Raw genomic sequence first — 19,416 nt, forward strand, 5'->3', positions numbered from 1 at the left:
CTTCAAGGCCAATGTTTAGGACTAAAACAGGAAAATATAAGTTAACTCTTATGTTTAGATATATCTGATCAAATTACTGGGATGTGAAAGGAAATTAGACTGTTCCTTTGATCTATTATAGTTCTCACATGCAAAAATAAACTAGCCTGGCACTACATTTACCACAAAGTATAGTCTCCTATTCAAAAAAAGATGCAAAACAATTTGAATATTATAATAAATAGAACTTGTGTTAGATATTCACTGTCTCTTACAATTCTTTCATAATGAATTTGTTTGCTATAATAAATTATTTCTTGGGATTCTTCTGTATTTGCTTTCAGTCTAATCTCTTAAGAAGCCTACCTGTCAAGCTCAAAGTGTATATGCTGTTGCAATCGCAACTATCACTTAGTTGCCAAAGAACCAGGGGGGAGGGAAGGGTGAGATGGAATGCAGGCTCCAGACTTTGTGGCAGAGCTATGACAGCCAAGGAAACTTCGGCAGGTGTTTGCCAAGACCAGAGACTTTTTCTCATAACAACACAATGACATTCAATTGGACAATGTGACTTGCACTAATAGGGGGGAGAAATCTATACTGTAATTATGTGGGTTTGCATGGGAATCAGGTAGAGCTGCTTTTTCCTTCAAAAGTGCCGAAATGATATACTCAATAAAGTTTTGCATTTTGTATTTAGACATCAATGAGTCTTGAAGGTGCTTGCTTTGGTTGGGTTCATCAGTCGGAATGTTGTCATTAACATGATGTATATGCTGATTTACTGTAACAGATGCTTCCTACCCTATAGAAAGTGGTTTTAATAAAATTATTTTTAAAATTGTATTAACTTGTAAATATCATATTAAATCATTAATATATTTTGAATGTAATACTCATAACTATTTAGTTTTGAATCTGGAAAAACACAAAGGAGCAGGACATGATTGAAGGGTAGTCCTGTCCTCTGGTGACAGTGCAACTGTTATTTGTATATATTTCTAATATTCTATGTTTAGAAAGATACCAAACTTTTCCTTCATGCAGACACTAACAAGAGATTTTTACACCACTCAGCCACAAGTTAGCAATGTCACTCAGAAGATCTGCAACTTATGTGCCTACACCATATAGCTGTTGTCTATAGAAGTCTCTGTGTATAAACACAGAAAAATGAGCTTCAGGTTTGATTCACATTCTTCGTTTCTTCAAAAATGTAGAAGGCATCTAAAAGAGGTAAATATGTGTTTGATGCCACTGGCCTTGAAAGCAACAGCAGTACTTTGAAGTGAATTATTTTGCTCCTTTCCATTTTAAATTAAAGTTTAGGCATAAGTCAGAAAGAGCACTGGTCACACTACTTTTGTCAATAACTAAAAGACCAGTGTTTCTTCTTTGGTTGTTATTACATGTCTCTCAGCAGTTTTTGATGCCACTGACTATGACATCCAAAAATTGGAGGCACTGTGGTTGTATTGATTCTGCTGACTGCTTGAAGCACTGTCTTATATGGGAAGCAGGAATTTGAGAGAAGAGTCGTCTGATTCTTGATTATTCCAATACCACCTAAGTGGCTTACCTATCTCCATACTATACTACTATTTAACACCCCCACAGAGTGGTGTGGAAGATATTACTTTATTTCAGATGATTATCATCATATTCTATATGGATAGTCATTAGTAAATAGATATTACTTGGGAAGTCTTCCTAGCATAGGTTGGTGACCCCATTTCATTGAAGCCCTGGAGATAAGTCATCGTCTTTTACCAACATAGTTAGACATCTGGAACACAATATCAGAATGGAAGGCTGCTGTATGGCTCACCAGTGAACTGGAGACTGGAAAGAGACTTCAAGGTCATCCACACAAGTGCTACAAAGACACTGTGAAGGAAACCTTATGCCACTGTGATATCCAGCCAAGAGAAATAGAAGCTGCGGCTGCTGACAGAACCCACTAGCAAATACTGTGCTACAAAGCCTATGCCAGTTTTGAGGAGAGATTCTTCCAAAAACTGGTAGAAAACTATGAGTGGAATCCCAGAATAACACCTACAATTATTGTAACAATGAACTTCTGGTGCTCCTATTATGCTACATTCTGTGCTTTCAGAACGGGACTGCAAAGCAACCTCTGTGTTCATAGATGAACAGCATAACAATGTCTTCTTTGAAGAAGGACTACCTATACTAAATTATGTAACACATTCTATAGAATTGCCTTTGAAAATGACCTGGAAGATTCGAATGACATTAAATATGGCAATCAGAATGATAACAGGTAAAAATTGCCATTATAATGTAATACCTATATTATAACAATAGTAGTTATCGGTGGGTTTTCTACAGTAGTTCAATCTGGAATGCTGGTTTTGATATACCTTATAGGACTTGGCACCAGAATACCTTAGGGCAGGGGTGAAATGCTACCGGATCAGACCGGATCGGGCGAGTAGGTAGCCGAGATTGCTTCTGGTTCGCCGATCCAGTAGCAATCACTGGCTGGCCACGCCCCCGAACCAGTCCACGGCCTGCAGTCCAGCCTTCGCAAGCTGGACACCGGAACACCGGGAAGGCAGCTCGCCACCTGCTCGCCCTTAGGTCAGGGGCCGGGGCCCATTCCCCGAGACCCCAGAGCCACCGCCTGCCCCAACCGGGTCAGGGAATGCACCATTCCCCGACTCCGGCCTTTCCCCGGAGCCGCCACCCACTCTTCCTTCGCCCACTTGCTGCCCGCTCGCCACCTGTTCGCCCTTCGCCTTTGGTCAGGGCCCAGGGATACCTCATTCCCCTGAGACCCCGGAGCCACCCCCTGCTCGCCGCCTGCCTCAACCGGGTCGGGGAATGCACCATTCCCCGCCACTAGTCTTGTCCCGGAGCCGCCACCCACTCTTCCTTCACCATGCAGCGTATACTTACTTTCTTCCAGCGGCTGGCTGCCAGGAAAGGCAAGCGTCCAAAAGTTACTGGAGTCCCTCTCCTTGAATATGCCGCTGCCATTGCTGCTTGTTCCATGCCCCGGCTTTGCAAGCGCACACCGTTTATTTCATTTATCAGCGGCAGGCGGCATATTCAAGGAGAGCAACTCTGGTAACTTTTGGACGCTTGCCTTTCCTGGAAGCCAGCCGCTGGAGGAAAGTAAGTATATGCCGCGTGGCGAAGGGACAGTGGGCGGCAGCTCTGGGACAAGGCTGGTGTCAGGGAATGGTGCATTCCCCGACCCGGTTGAGGAGGTGGTGAGCAGGGGGCGACTCCGGGGCCTCAGGGAATGGGGCATCCCTGGGCCCTGACCAAAGGCGAAGGGCGAGCAGGCGGTGAGCGGGCGGTGAGTGGGCGGCAGCTCCGGAGAAAGGCCGGGTTTGGGGAATGGTGCATTCCCCGACCCTGTTGAGGCAGGTGGCGGCTCTGAGGCCTAGGGGAATGGCGCATCCCTGGGCCCCGACCAAAGGTGAAGGGAGAACAGGTGGCGAGTGGGTGGCAAGCGGGCAGAGTGGCTGCAGCTGCAGGTATCTCGCAAAAAGGGAAAAGGCAGAATAGAAATTAATTTTTTTCCCTACTGGGTTCTGTGGGCGTGGCTTGGTGGGGGGGGTTGTGACTGAGTGGGCATGGCTGTGAGTGACATAGAGTTGGCCATGCCCACTCAGTCACAGGACACACCCACCCACCAAGCCACACCCACAGAACAGGTAGCAAAAATTTTTAGATTTCACCCCTGCCTTAGGGACTATCTCTTCCACATGGAATCTGCTTGTACATGATGCCTAAAGGTCCCATCATCATATCAGCTCAGAAGTACATGAACCCAAAGATCTTAAGAAAGGCACAATATGGTTTAGTGTATCACAGGTTGTAAATAATTGGTTTTCTTTGTTTATTATATAAGCAATAAACTTTAAACATATAAACTTTATGTATAAGAATTCCTAGCAACAAAACCATGCTTAGAGGAAAAATGATAATAAATAAAGATTTCCTTCAGGTGGGATTTTTTTCCCTAGACTTCTCTTTACAAGGAACAAAATGACAATCCTACAATATTCAGTTGAAAGCTATTTTTGAAAAGCATTATTAAAACTTTAGAAAAGACCTGCAACATTATACTACTAAAAATAAAATTATCTTTATCAAGAAAAGTTAAAGTATTAGATCTATCCTTGATAGCATTATTTAATACAAAGTTACTTCTATAATTACTCTTGTTATCTACTTCAGTACTGTAGTTCAGATGTCCAGTTCCTGTGAAAGGAATAAAAAATAAATTAAATATACACAAAAGTTTCTAATTTGTTAGCAAAAAGTATTAATCTGCTGCTTCATATTTTTATTTGTTTAACTTTTCTAAAGCTAATTTTGAATTTTAAAATTTTACTAGTGCTACTACATTTAACAATCCTCATAAACTTCACCCAAAAGAACTCTAAAGGGATTGGAAAAACATGCTGTTGTATCAAATATCTTCGAAATCCTATATAATTGCTAGGTTTCTGGAGTTTGCTATTAGCAATATTTTATTTCTGTACATTAATTTTAAATGCAATTTTATAGATACTTAAAGTGGTTCTGATAATAAAACATTCTGAATGTTAACTATAGGAAAACACTAAGAACCTATTTAGAAACATTCACTCTGCCTAAATAGTTCCACTTATACAAATATAACTATGTTGTAAAATGCTGTCAACTAAATATATTGCCCTCAGCTGAGCAATCAATGATTACCACAGGTAGTCATGTAAGTTGGGTCAGTGTCCAACTTTCATAACAATAGAGGCTATGTATAAAACCTTTTCTGCATCTGATTCTGCCTCTAGAACACAATTCTGCACTAACAGCACTAACCCTTCCTGGAAACAAAGGCAAAGACAATTTCAAGTACTTCATACTAGTTTAGTTAAGTAGGGTTACATTGGAAAGAACATGTTTTGTTTAGGCAGAATCACATTGGGTAGGTTCATACATTAAGTCATAATGTTTTTTGAGTAGTTCTGGTGTAGTGTAATTGATAAAACTCAGTCATTGGCTTATAAATAGAATTTAAAGCTTAATATTGAATGTGAACCAAGCCATTCTTCCCAATTGCATTTACTACATGAGGATTTAATCATGTTTGTTGTATAAACTATTGTGGTTTGGATTCTACGTAATGCTAACCTTTAATGACTTCATTCATACCTTTTGCCAAAATCAACCCAATTACATTATAAGCTTAGTACCATGTGTGTGAACACAAGATGGCTTTATTTTCTAGTCAGGAAAAAGGAAGAAAAGGATTGTCACTTTGCCCAACTTAAAAAAAATCTCAATTAATGATTCTTTGTTTCTTTACAAGACTGAGAAGAGAGAAAAAAAAATACACTGTATTTTTCAGAGTATAAGACACTCTGGGGTATAAGACACACATTAGTTTTTGGGGAGGAAAACAAGAAAAAAAATTGTGCCTCTGTCTACCAGCATCCATCGGTATTCATCTGGTTAGCGTCCTTGCAGCAAAAAGCAAACAGCCTGGTTATCGCCTGATTTAGCTGATCACCGCCTCCATGCATCACATTTTTGGCCTCTAGGCATTGCATTTTTGGCCAGTTTCAGGTGGCAGGGATCACAGCCTAAAACAGATCGTGCAAAGGCCAAAAACGCAATGCGCAGAGGCAGAAAATGGCCAGTGGGTGGGCGGGGCTTTGGCAACATTTGGTGTATAAGACGCACTGCAATTTTAACCCACTTTTAGGGGGAGAAAGTGCGTTTTATAAACAGAATGAAAAGAAAAAAAGGAGAAAACTCAGCAGAACCATAGTTTATTGAAAGCTATCCAGTTATATTTTTTCCCTTAGAATTAAAGCCTTTAGCTTTAAAATCTAAGGAAGGAATAACAGCAGTGTAATGCTTTAAAATCAAGAAGAGTTTGGCCATGCCCACTTAGTCACATTAGCCCCCACTACCAAGCCATGCCCACAGAACCGGTAGTAACAAATTTTACATTTCACCACTGCTCATATGGTATGTACCATATTTCCGGTCTTATTTTATTTTGGGCTAAAAATAAGCACTAGCACTTATTTCGGGGGATGTCATATTATTTTCACCTACAGGAGGCGGTGAGCATGAGGACTGACAGAAGCAGGAGTGCTGCTACCGCCGTCCCTGCCCTCTGTCTACTTGCCTGCACCTGCAATGGTTCAAGCACTCAGCACACCCCGGCCCCTGCTGCTGCTCCTGGGACACTGGAGCTCGGATCTTGCTCAGGCTGTTGCTACAAGGCAGAAGACTGTGCGGTGCGTCAGGATCAGCTCCCCCTCCCGTGCCTCTGCCCGGCTGCTGGGCCTGTTGCACCTGCTGCTGCTGCTCTCAGCCTGCTGGGCTGCTCCTGCATGGCACAGGGCAACTCAGCCCAAATCTACGACCTCCAGAGTGCCTCTCCTGCTGTTGGCCTGCCAGAGCTCCTTTGCCAGTGTCGCCGGTGGATCAGCAATGCCTCGCCCTCTGTTGCCTTTGGGCTGCACCCCTGCCCTGACCTGCGTGAGCTCCATGGTGGCTCTGCAGAAGGAGGGAGGAGAGATGGAGAAATCGCCTCTTCCTCCTTTGTGCCACAAAACCCTGTCTTACCTGGCTGAGCCTTTGGCCTGCAACCTTCTGGCTGGAGCAAGATGCGTAACTCAATGTTACCTACAGAGGCTTCCCAGTGCAATGCTCTGTGGCAGTTCAGAAGCAAACCTCCGCATTCCCTATGTAGGATTGCAAGGCTGGAGGTCTCCACAGCTTCTGCTGATTAACCCTTGTCCCAGCAGGCTGGCTCGGCGGCCAGGGAAGATGGGGTTTTAGGGCACAAAGGAGGAAGGAGAGATCTTCCCCTCCCTCCGTCGCTCCAATGACGACTACTGGTGAAGGGGCCCTGGCAGGCCGGTGGCGGGGGAGGTGCTCCAGAGGTCGTAGATCTGGTCCGAGTTGCCCCACGCCAGGCAGGAGTAGTCCAGCAGGCCGGCTGAGAGCAGTGCAGTCAGGAGAACAAAGAGCCACTGCGAAGCCAGCAGCAGCAGGTGCAGCAGGCCTAGCAGCCAGGCAGAGGCACAGTGGGGATTCCGATGCACTGCATGGCCTTCTGCCTTGAATGGTAGCAGCAGCCTGAACAAGACCCAAACTCCAGGCCTGGCACAGTGCAAACCGTGGTTGCCGCCTGTTCCAGAGCCACAAAGTGAGCTGCGGAAGGGGCCCTCAGCTACAAGGTTACCTGGTGTTACAGGCAGTGCTGGGGCTGGCAAGAGTGTGACGGAAACACCTCCAGGAGCCTGGAGAGACAGAATGAGAGGCAGCTTCAGGCCCTCAGCCGATCTGCAGGGCTGCGATTAAGGGGCAAAGCCTCCATGAGATGACTGGGGAAGGAAGGAGTCGCCATGTTCAGCACCACCTCAGGGATTGCTACCCGTGTTTGAGGGGAAATGTGGTTGGGCTGCCTCCTTTACTGGCCATGCCCACCCACTTCACTAGACCTTATTTTATGGGATAGGGCTTATATTAGGTACACCCTTAAAAATCAGGCTAGGGCTTATTTTCTGGGCAGGTCTTATTTTCGGGAAAACAGAGCTTATAAATCCTACTTGCATCAAAAATGTGTAAGTAATTGTTACAATAAAAAAAGCCTTTCAATTTCTATCTTTGACATTTATCAGGATAATGACAACTGTTTTATTACGCTTTTTGTACAATTTGCCATGATTTGATTGCAGTGATGGTATAATTGTCATCTATACAGTCACTTGTATTTAGACTTCATTTTGTTGTCCATTTGTGGAATTCTTGTCATTTACCATAAAAATATTTTTCTTGACAACCATTCGAATTTTCACCCAAAATAATTCATTTACCTACTGTTTCTGCAAAAGTTCTTCTCTGATTTTATAAGTGGTAATTCCTCTTGCACCAGCATAACGTAACCGCTGATATTTAGCCTGTATATACAAGCCCCTTTGTACTAAATTTGATCTGCAGTGAGGACGCCCATCAATAAAACTGTACTGTTGAGAGAAAAAAATCATTTAATAGTTTTCAGAATCTTACCTGAATAATTCTTAAGAGACAAATTAAGAACTGTACCATGCTTTACCAAAGATAAGACCCTGTCTTATATTTTTTTGAACCCTGAAATTACCACTTGACCTTATTGCCATGCGCTCAAAAGCCCAATTAGGCTTATTATCAGGGATGTCTTATTTTGGGGAAAATAGGGTAAGTATAAATAGTATTTGTGTATGCATGTATGTGCACATGCGCATACACACACACACAAACACACTATGGCTTTATAAAAAAAAAATTAGGCTTCTGCCCATATTCTAGTAAAAGGAACAAAATGTTTTTTAAAAAATTATCCCCAAACACTATTATCTAGAATATCACACAGAAACATTATTCAAAAAAACATCAGCAGGAGCAGGAGAGATAACGTTCCCTTTTATGTGTGGCACAACACACATAAAAAATGGGATTCTGACTAACTGCCTACAGCCTCCCTACCCCATTAACAATTATCATGTGCTAACTTTTTATGAAACTTTGTGTCTTATAATTTGAAATCATGATACACAAAATAATATTCAGAAGTATAATACTGCCATTAATTTTCAGGAATATGTCGGAATAACTGGTCTTATTACTGATTCTTTAGGAAATCTAGTATAATTATGATTATACATAGTATAATTATGATAATTATAGATGATTTAGCTGAACAAAGTTGGCCTCTTCTCAACATCCTAATGTTTTCCAAACATTATCATGTGCTAACTTTTTACATTTTTGCTTCGTGTTGGTTTATCTACAACCCCTTTAGCTTTATCAATCCAACTTTACATCCCCAAATTTAAACGATTAAGATATTATTGGCTAATGTTAAACACAACCTAAAAATAAAATTTACAACACATCAGAATACATTAAATATCATTAAAAATTGAGAAAATATTGCTATGTCACACATATATTTAGAGACAATGTTTCATAGACACATACAAAGGTCTCCCTGCAACCACCTCCTCTCTCTGGACTGTTGTTTTTCCCACTCAACAATAGAAGAAACAGGCTTCCTTTTGTCTACTTGACTCCCTGAAGTTAAGGAAAGTCCCAAAATCATCCCTCAAGATCCTCCGATAATAGCAACAGCCTGCAAGCAGTTTTAGAAGACTGGCTTCCAGAATAACTGGTAAGCAGAAGCTGGGAGGCGGGGTCGAAATCACATCTTTGTTGGATAAAACAGCTGTTTTGGAATTTACTTTTCAAACAGACAATAAATTGTGCCCTTCATTTGTTAAACAATTTATGAGACTATTATCCATAAAAGTTAAAAGAGGCTCTCTTTAGTTACAGCTTATTAGCCCTTTTTGAAGCTCTAAATGCCATTTTTGAGACTTCTTTATTACTAAACAAGGAAGAGGATTGCTAGAGGCAGCCAAAATAAGGAAGCGTGGAGTACTTTTTCTCATGAAATATAAAGATAAAAGTTGTAGTATTAATTTACTACTTCTAAAATAATGTGTAGCCCTGTATTGCATTGTTTTCATAAGGTGGTTGAAATTTGCCGATTTTTATGGAATCTGATTGGCTAGAAAGAGGAATAAACAAACAAACAAATAAATGTCTTTGATCACTAGAGGGAGCTACGAGGACGCTTAATTCTGAGCTGGAGTCTGTTATTAAGGACATTTTTATGTCGTTTAGGATTCTGTCAATGTTTCAGTTTTGAATTTAAAAAACCTGTTTCAAATTTAATTAGATATCTACTTTCCTATTGTCAATAGAAACTCACCAGATTCATGCATTACAACTCATACTAGATTGTAGGATATACAGGACATATTTATTTTTTAAACAAAGTGCTTCTGCAACAGGAATATTTTCCTAGGATCATAGCACTTTTCTTACTGGAGGAAACTAATTTTTATAGAAAATATAGTTCATTCAGTTATTCTAGTTATAATGACCTTCTATTGTCTGTGTGATAATGATCAACTGTAACTATATTGCAAAGAGAAAGGTAATTCCATAAAATTAAATTATACCTTGATGGGTCTTTGAATTGTTTCAGGATTTTCAATTCGTCTTTTAAATCTATTGGTTGCAACATCAGCATGTGAATTTTCAGTATAATGGCTCTATATTAAAAGAAAATTACAATGATTGATCGAATATTATAATTATATTCGAATTATAAGCCCTGCAAATCCAACATAAAAAATGCTTATTTTCTTCTTTAACAAAAGCAATAAAAGGAAAAAAGTTAGGGTGCATTTCCTCATCTTCAATAGTTTAACATACACAGAAAGAGAGAGAGAAAAAAAGAGACTCGTGGCTGAATAGTGTAGTGGCTACACTATTTGTAGCCTTTGATGTGGGAGACCACGATTCAAATCTCGACTGTTACCTACCTTACGAAGAGGCAAAGACCCCCTAACACATCACTGTCTATATCTCAAATGTGAGTGACAGGAACTAGGAGAGTCATGCCAGCTCAGATGAGGCCCTGAGGTTAACAAGGTCTGTCAGATCTTGGGGAACCAGGACAATCTGACGATAAATGGGCTATTGGAAGAAACAATTGATGGACTACAAAAGAGAATCTGGAATTGATGGAATGCTACTACAACAGTAGACCTAATGAGAGGGGATATTTGATGACAGAAAATCTGCATCCACTCTGAGAAACAGCTAGTTACTCAACATTTCAACACAGAAAAGAGGAAACTGCTCTCACAACTTGAGATAAATCAACTACACATTAGATGAACTACACATTACATTCCAAACCCAACAAGACCCAGAAGAACAACTGGATGTACAGCCACATCTGAAACTGGAACGTCACTGCCACCGCCTCCATTACAGAGCACAGTAGGTGATATGAGGTATAAGATCATTGATAAACTAGCTACAATCAACACTCGAGGTGAAATACAAGGGGAGAAGTATCATCAAATAGTATGCTAGAAAATTCCAAAACTACAGCAGCTGCAATCTCAGAGACGTTTGGCTACACAATCAGAAGAACAGCAGTATATCCTCACCCTCACCGGCTGAAAATGAAGTTAGAGGTTAATATCAAGACAACTTGTAGAAAGGTTAGTCAGTTAGTGGAATTATAGAAAGGTGTAAAGCTTAGGGATAAAATTCAGCTATGCAAAAAATGCAAGGGCCTAACTCCATCTGAAGGCCTCAAAACTACTAAACAAAGACTTATTGCATTGCATACCAGGCTAAGGAGATAAATTAGAGAAACAAAGGCAAAGAAGATAAATGCCTTTTTCCCCCCAAAAACCATTCAAAATGCATTACCAATTGCGGTCCAATAACACAGTAACACAAGAGCCACCAACAGTAGATAATGAACTGTACTAAAAGGACATATGGGAGACAGAGAAGACACACAACACCAGTGCAAAGGGCTGAGAGGACCTGAGAGCAGACTACAGTAATCTCTCAGAACAGGAATCAAAGTAGCAGACACTCAACAGTGGGTTAAGGACTAGAGCCTGATAGCACCGTGTTATATTTTGCTTGAATGGAAGAGACACAGAGTGATCTTCAGTTAAGCTCTTTATTCAGTACAGTAAAACAACCAGCAATATGTCTGGGTGACCACGCTCCTTTTATAAGGAGCTGTCAGCCAGGCAACCAATCAATTTAAAGCAATTCTCCCGCTTAAACAGTGGACCTGAGTGAAGACTTCAGCTCTTGGTTTCAATAACTAATTACAATACATAACACCCCTCCCCACCAAGACAGGACATTATTCAGAGCAGCAAAAAGAAGCTACTCTGAAAAGCTAAAGAATCAGTTTTCAGCAAATGAACCAGCCAACGTGTGGAAAACTCTTAAAAATATCACCGGCTATGGCAAACCTCCTTCCCAGGCTGAAGGTAATCAACAACTGGCAGATGACCTGAATGAGTTTTACTGCAGGTTTGAAAGGAAACTACAGCCACCTATCTCCACAACCCCCATCTCAGACACACCAACAACAGCCAAGCCTCCTACAACTGACCCCATTTCATTGGGTTCACAACCCCTAGTGATCACAGAAAAAGAAGTGCAGGACCTATTTCACAGACAAAAGCCAGGAAAAGCTCCAGGCCCAGACAAGATAACTCCTTCTTGCTTAAAAGTCTGTGCTGACCAATTGGCCCCCATCTTCACCCATATTTTCAATAAATCACTAGAGATGTGTTATGTTCCTTCTTGCTTCAAACGCTCTACCATCATCCCAGTGCTGAAGAAGCCCACCATCAAGGAACTGAATGACTACAGACCAGTTGCTCTAACATCTGTAGTCATGAAAACCTTTGAAAGGCTAGTGCTTTCCTACTTGAAAACCATCACGGATCCGCTGTTAGACTCCTTGCAATTTGCATACCGAGCAAATAGATCAACAGATGATGCTGTTAATATGGCTCTGCACTACATCCTACAGCATCTTGAGTCTCCAAAGACCTATGCAAAGGTCCTTTTTGTAGACTTTAGTTCAGCATTCAATACCATCATTCCAGACATTCTTCTAACTAAGCTAAACCAGCTACAGGTACCGGAACAGACTTGTAAGTGGATCACAAGCTTCCTAACAAATAGGAAGCAGCAGGTGAAGCTAAGCAAGATCACATCAAATACCTATACAATTAGCACAGCCCCCCCCCAAGACTTTGTGCTCTCCACACTTCTCTCTGTATACCAATGACTGCATCTCCAATGATCCATCTGTTAAGCTACTGAAGTTCGCAGATGACACAACAGTGATTGGTCTCATTCAAGACAATGACGAATCCGCATATAGACGAGAGGTCGAACGACTAGCCTTATGGTGCAACCAAAACAATCTGGAACTGAACACACTCAAAATCGTAGAAATGGTGGTAGACTTTAGGAGAAACCCTTCCATACTTCCACCTCTCACAATACTAGACAACACAGTATCAACAGTAGAAACCTTCAAATTTCTAGGTTCTATCATATCGCAAGATCTAAAATGGACAGCTAACATCAAAACATCATTAAAAAGGACAACAAACACTGTTCTTTCTGCGCCAACCCAGTAAGCCCAAACTGCCCAAGGAGCTGCTGATCCAGTTCTACAGAGGAATTATTGAGTCTGTCATTTGCACCTCTATAACTGTCTGGTTCGGTTCTGCAACCCAACAAGAAAAACACAGACTTCAGAGGATAATTAGAACTGCAGAAAAAATAATTGCTACCAACCTGCCTTCCATTGAGGACCTGTATACTGCACGAATCAAGAAGAGGGCCGTGAAAATATTTGCAGATCCCTCGCATCCTGGACATAAACTGTTTCAACTCCTACCCTCAAAACGACGCTATAGAGCACTGCACACCAGAACAACTAGACACAAGAACAGTTTTTCCCGAAGGCCATCACTCTGCTAAACAAATAATTCCTCAACACTGTCAAACTATTTACTGAATCTGCACTACTATTAATCTTCCCATAGTTCCCATCACCAATCTCTTTCCATTTATGACTGTATGACTATAACTTGTTGCTGGCAATCCTTATGATTTATATTGATATATTGACCATCAATTGTGTTGTAAATGTTGTACCTTGATGAACGTATCTTTTCTTTTATGTACACTGAGAGCATATGCACCAAGACAAATTCCTTGTGTGTCCAATCACACTTGGCCAATAAAAATTCTATTCTATTCTATTCTATTCTATTCTATTCTATTCTATTCTATTCTATTCTATTCTATTCTATTCTATTCTATTCTATTCTATTCTATTCCATTCCATTCCATTCCATTCCATTCCATTCCATTCCATTCCATTCCATTCCATTCCATTCCATTCCATTCCATTCCATTCCATTCCATTCTTTCTAACAAATGTAATCATGCAGGGCAGCTGTCCTGACCTGCACAGTTCATTTGGAGTAGCACTTTGACCATGCAGGTCAACTGCTGCTGCTGCTGCTCATGATTTGTCCTGCGGCCTCATCGGGAACTTGGCCTCTGGTGTCTCCAGTACGGGTGGAACCGGTTCTACAGGGACTTCGTGCTGACTGGCTTCTGGTTCTCCAGGTACCTGCATTGTGTCATCATATCAGTTTGTTGCTGATTCTGATCTCGACGGAGCCTCAAAGTCTTTGTGTGTCTCTGGTGGGGAGTTGGTTTCGGGCAGAGTCCTTTCTGGCTGGCAGTAGACGGAGGTGCCCAAACGGTTGGTCAATGTGCCAACGCCCGTGCAGTTGGTCAGTGTGCCAATGCCATATCCGGCCGTCCTGCAGCTCTATTCTACATGACCATGGTCCAGAAACTGCTACAATTTGGCCAGGAATCCAGAGGGCACCCCCAGCATAGTTGTGTGCATAGTCTATGTCTCCCACAACAAATGACTGGAGTTGGCTGGTCCAATTGGGGGGTGCTTCTGAAGAATATTCTGTGTGTAGCTGATCTAGATCATTTCTTAGGCAGCGACCCATTAACAATTTGGCTGGGTTCCGATTAATGGTGGCACTGGGTGTGACGTGCTGGACTAACAAATATTTGGCAATTCGAGCTTGCCAGTCCCCAGGGCCCATTCAAGCTAGTGTCTCTTTGGCTGATCGCACCATTCTCTCGGCCTGCCCATTACTAGCTGGATGGAACGGTGCGACCAGAGCATGGGGGATGCCAAGACTTGTTAGGAATAGTTCAAACTGGTTGGCCTTGAACTGTGGCCGAATGGACACCAAGACATCTGCTGATAGTCCATGGGTTGTGAATATTTTCAATAGGGCCTTAATAGGGCATCAAGACCACCTCCAACCATTTGGAATATGCGCTGACGACTACCATAAATGTCTGTCCCTGGAATGGTCCTGCTAAATCAATGTGGACCATCAACCAGGGTGTTTTGCGTATTTCCTACTCTTGCGCTGGAGCAGAGGGTGGCACTGGTCTCGTCTCCTGGCATGGTTTGCAAGAGGCAACTCATTCTGCGATGGCATTGTCCATGTTGGGCCACCAGATGTAGCTGCGGGCGAGTGATTTCATTCTGATGATGCCTGAGTGGCCTACATGTAAGGCTTCCAAGACTAGTCACCGCAGTTTGGGGGGGGACGATTACCCTATTTCCCCATGGTAAACAGCCCTTCTCAGCGGACAGTTTGTGTTGCCGGGCATGGAAAGGCATGAACTCTTGTTCTGATGGCCCCTCTGGCCACCCCCTCCACACCCAGTTGAGTACTTGGGTGAGAGTTTGTTCTTTTACGGATAGTTTGGCAATCTTGGCTGCAGTGATGGGGCTGGATGGCAGTTCCTCTATTAGGAAGACGGGGTGAGTGGGGCTGAATCCTCTACGATGGCCAGAAGCGGGCATTGGCTAAGGGTGTCCATGTGGCTTAGGGACTTATCCAGTCAGTGGATGAGTCTGTAGCTCTAAGCTGCCAAAAAAATCCTGTCCAGCGTATCATGCATGGTGACAGGACAGTTGGTGTTTGGTGATCTCCGGCGATAAGGCCAGCAATAGTTTGTGATCTGTTATCAGTTCAAAATGACTGCCATATAGATATTGTGGAAGCACTGACTCCCGTGATGGCAGCTAAGGCTTCCTTATTGAATTGGCTATAATGTCTCTCAGCTTCTGACAACGTTCTGGAATAAAATGCAATTGGAACCTCTGTTCTATTTGGGATCCAATGGCTTAGGACTACTCCTACTCCAAATGGTGAGGCGTTGCATGTGAGAACTAGCGGAAGTTTCTCATATTGGATGAATACACTTTTTGATGATAGCAGGCTCTTTACAGCGGTAAATGTGACAGCTTCCTTCTGGCCCCAGGACCACAGTGTCTGCTTATCCAATAGCCGGTGCAATGGTTCAGCTACTGATGCCTTGTGCAGCAGGAAGACACTATAAAAGTTAGTAAGTCCCAAGAATGCCTAGAGCTCTGTCTTATTCTTTGGTGTAGGGGCTTCCTAGATGGCTTGGACCTTTGCCTTCATGGGGTGCAACCCTGAGGTGTAGTGGAGGTAGCCTAGGAACTCTACCTGGGGCATTGCTATTTTACATTTTTCTCTCTTGACCTTGAGACCCACCTCTTGTAATCGGGTGAGCACTACTCTCAGACGGTCAAAATGTTCTTTGTCATCGGCCGTCGATATTAAGACATCATTGAAGTATGGCAAATGCCTGGAATGCCTTGCAAAAGGCTTCCATTAGGCTCTGGTGCCACACTCACTCCGAATTGCAATCGGCGGCATTTAAAAGCTCCCCAATGTGTGATGATGGTCTGTGCCTCTGCTGTGGCATTGTCTGCAGGCAGTTGTTGATATGCCTGGACAAGGTGCAGCTTCGCAAAAACCTTTTCTTTGCCCAGGGAGTGCAATAGGTGTTGCACAACTGCCACTTGGATAAGCTTTCTGTTGTAGCGCTTTGTTTGTGTATTTATAGCCTGCGCACAGATGGACTGAGCCCAGGGGTGAAATTCAAATTTTTTCCCTACCGGTTCTGTGTGCGTGGCTTGGTGGGCGTAGCTTGGTGGTCATGTGACTGGGTGGGTGTGGCCAAATCAATGTCATCCCCACCCAGTCAAATGACTCCCCCCAACCACACCTGCCCAGCTTTTGTGGCTCCCAGTATTTTCTGTGGAAAATGGGTCATGTGACTGGGTGGGCATGGCCAACCTGATTGGTCTCACCCTTAGGAAATTTCTCCTTAGCCCAACTCACAATAAAATAGCACAATAAAATAGCACTGTTCCAATATTTAGACTGGAATAGAGTAACAGAATTGGAAAGGAGTCTTTTCTTCAGGACAGGGTTTTCTGGAATGCTGACACCTTGGAGGTCTTCTAGTCCAACTCCCTGCTTAGGCAGGAAACCCTACACCACTTCAGACAAATGATTATCCAATCTCTTCTTAAAAACATACAGTGTTGGAGCATTCTGGAGCCAAGTTGTTCTACTGATTAATTGTTCTGTCAGGAAATTTGAGGAGCACCAACAAAAGTGAGGGAGTCAATCTATTTTCCAAAGCACCAAAAGGCACAAAAAGAAACAATGGATGGAAACTAACCAAAGAGAGAAGCAACCTAGGACTGAGGAGAAATTTCCTAAGGGTGAGAGCAATCAACCAATGGAATAGCTTGCCTTCAGAAGTTGTGGGGGCTCCATCACTAGAGGCTTTCAAAAAGAGTGAGGGAAGTACACCCCAGAAGGACAGTGCCAGGAACCAATAAAAATGCAGAAAACTTAAAACAGCCATTCCCATTTTAAAAAAAGTCAACCCCAAAGCAAACCCAGCAGCTGAGAGGGAAACTAAGAGCAGCTGCTCAGGTTAATTGAAAGCCTGGGCATGCTGCCAAATGCCATTAACCCTTCCAACTCTATTATTCTATGTTCTCTATGTTCTAAATTGGGTGCTTCACAGCAGAACCAATACAGCTGGATGGACCACACATGCATTAAATTCAGGCCTGTATAATCGAGCTGCATCCTTGTTCCCTCCTGTATCTTTTCCCCCAGGAAGAAACAAAAAGTAGCCAATACTGTAGCAGTTATAAAAGGTCTTGAGAAACTCCAGGGAGTATCAGCTGATCACAGAAGTGTTACTTAATACTCTTTATAATGAAAATATTTGTAATCTTGTCTTTCTTCCTGAAGGGAAGAGATTAATCCCATCTCTAGATGGGTGGTTGATGGGATTCCCTGCCCTAATCTTGTCAGTTTCTGTTGTTTATTGACTTTATTCAGCGTGTATTGGCTGCATTCCAGCTGCAACTGTTAAGTGGAGCTATTAACTGAAGGGAGGGAGGGAAAGAGAGAGAGAGAGAGAGAGAGAACAGAGACAGACAGAGAGAGAGAGAAAACCTCTCTTGCATTTTATTTTTAACCCATTCTCCGAACTGCCTAAGCAATTTACTAATGGTTTGGGCGAACTGGTGAGAACCAGCTGAATTTCACCTGTGACCGAGTTTGAGAGGCATCACTATGGGTGTCTCCCACTTGGCATGGTCGACGGGTTCCAAGACTCCTTGGGCAATCAGCTTATCTAATTGTTTGTCTACCTTGGAACATATAACAAATGGGACTCTGCACAACTTCATGCTTATAGCTGCAACCTGAGGGTCCAGGTGGAAAGAAATGGGCATTCCTGTATATTTGTCCAGGTCTCCATTGAAAAAATTGGAGAACTCCCGAGTCAGGGTCTCAACATTGGAGCTACTGATAGAGTTGATGCCAGTAACTCCCAGGCCCAGAAAGGAAAACCAGTCCAGCCCCAACAGGCTTGGTAGGGCATCGTCTTCTACACTTAGTTGCAGGGGCTTTACCAAGTTTTTAAATGAGACTTGGAAGATTCCGCTTCCGATGACTGGAATGCTGTTGCCTTGATAGTCTCGGAGATTAAGGCACTGATGTCTCAGCTGGCTTTTGGAGAGTCTCAGCACTAACTTCTTAATTGTGCTCCACAAGATGATGGTCATGGAGGACCCGGTACCTACTTCCATCCGACAAGGGGCACCCTCGATTAGGACAGTTATATTAATTTTAAAAAAATATGTGAGGTTGGCCTGTCTGATGAAAGATTCTGCCCAACAGTTGCCTTTGGAAACAGCGTAACACTCTTCCCTCTGTTTCTGTGATTTCTGTTGTGCCCTTCAGTTGTAGGGTTGGCTGGCTGGTTAGCTGGCATGACAGACTTTAGCTAAAAGTCCTTTTCTGTCGCACCGTTGACAAATAGCATTTTTGAACTTGCATGCCGCTCTCGGATGGTTGCTGCCACAACCCATGCAGGCTATCTGTCTCCTTTCATTGGCTGCGCCTTGTCTCCTTGATGATTTTAAACAGTAGATGTCATCATCATCAGTTGACTCTTCCTGATGTAGATCATCATGGTGGATGGTAACCACTATTCATGAGGATGGTGGGCTATTTGATTTTTGTATTTCCTCCATTGATCGGCTCAACATCTTCATGGCTTGGGCCTCGTCAAGCGCCATCTGTAGGTTGAGATTCAGTTTAGCCAGTAGACGCCATTGTAATTTGATTTCCCTTACTCCACAAACTATTCTGCCTAATAGAACATCGTCAAAATCTCTAAATTCACAGTATAATGCGACTTTCAGAAGGGCGGCCACATATTGGTTGATTGATTCACCATCTCTTTGGTTTTGATGGTGAAATGCGTGTCGGCAGGCAATTCTCGAATTTGGACACATAGTGTGTTCTCAGCTTATTCTGCAGCATGTCCCACATACTGTTTGAATGGCCACTGGAGCGAGGAGAGCTCTGGCTGTCTCAAAAATGTCTGGGCCACAGTAGCTAAGAAACAATACCCTCTTTTGATTGTCAGAAATGCTGGTGAAATCGTTGGCTTTGAGGAACCACTCAAACGCACTATATATGAGTCCCACATCTCCAAGGCTGGGTTGAATGGAGAGAACGGAGTTAGTGCAGCCAT

At 42.7% G+C, this 19,416-nt stretch overlaps 2 protein-coding genes across 10 annotated transcripts in view; one reads left to right on the top strand and one right to left on the bottom strand.

The window, feature by feature from the left end:
• The window catches only part of PHEX (phosphate regulating endopeptidase X-linked), a 739,707-nt gene that overhangs the window by 256,153 nt on the left and 464,138 nt on the right, over nucleotides 1-19,416 (top strand). The window lies entirely within an intron of this gene.
• Nucleotides 1-19,416, bottom strand: part of BCLAF3 (BCLAF1 and THRAP3 family member 3) — a 104,956-nt gene that overhangs the window by 3,241 nt on the left and 82,299 nt on the right. For 3 of the 9 annotated variants that reach the window (XM_058186702.1, XM_058186699.1, XM_058186701.1), the window contains 3 exons: nucleotides 10,029-10,121; nucleotides 7,843-7,988; nucleotides 3,840-4,218 (listed from right to left, as the gene is read on the bottom strand). In XM_058186702.1, coding sequence (XP_058042685.1) covers nucleotides 4,191-4,218; nucleotides 7,843-7,988; nucleotides 10,029-10,121 — 267 coding nt within the window. In that variant the 3' untranslated portion in view covers nucleotides 3,840-4,190. Of the gene's footprint in view, nucleotides 1-3,839; nucleotides 7,989-10,028; nucleotides 10,122-19,416 lie in introns of those variants that run through there. The other 6 variants (XM_058186700.1, XM_058186704.1, XM_058186703.1 and 3 more) reach the window with 6 other exon arrangements.

The sequence above is a fragment of the Ahaetulla prasina genome, chromosome 5, assembly GCF_028640845.1.
Source record: "Ahaetulla prasina isolate Xishuangbanna chromosome 5, ASM2864084v1, whole genome shotgun sequence".
Classification (NCBI taxonomy): domain Eukaryota; kingdom Metazoa; phylum Chordata; class Lepidosauria; order Squamata; family Colubridae; genus Ahaetulla; species Ahaetulla prasina.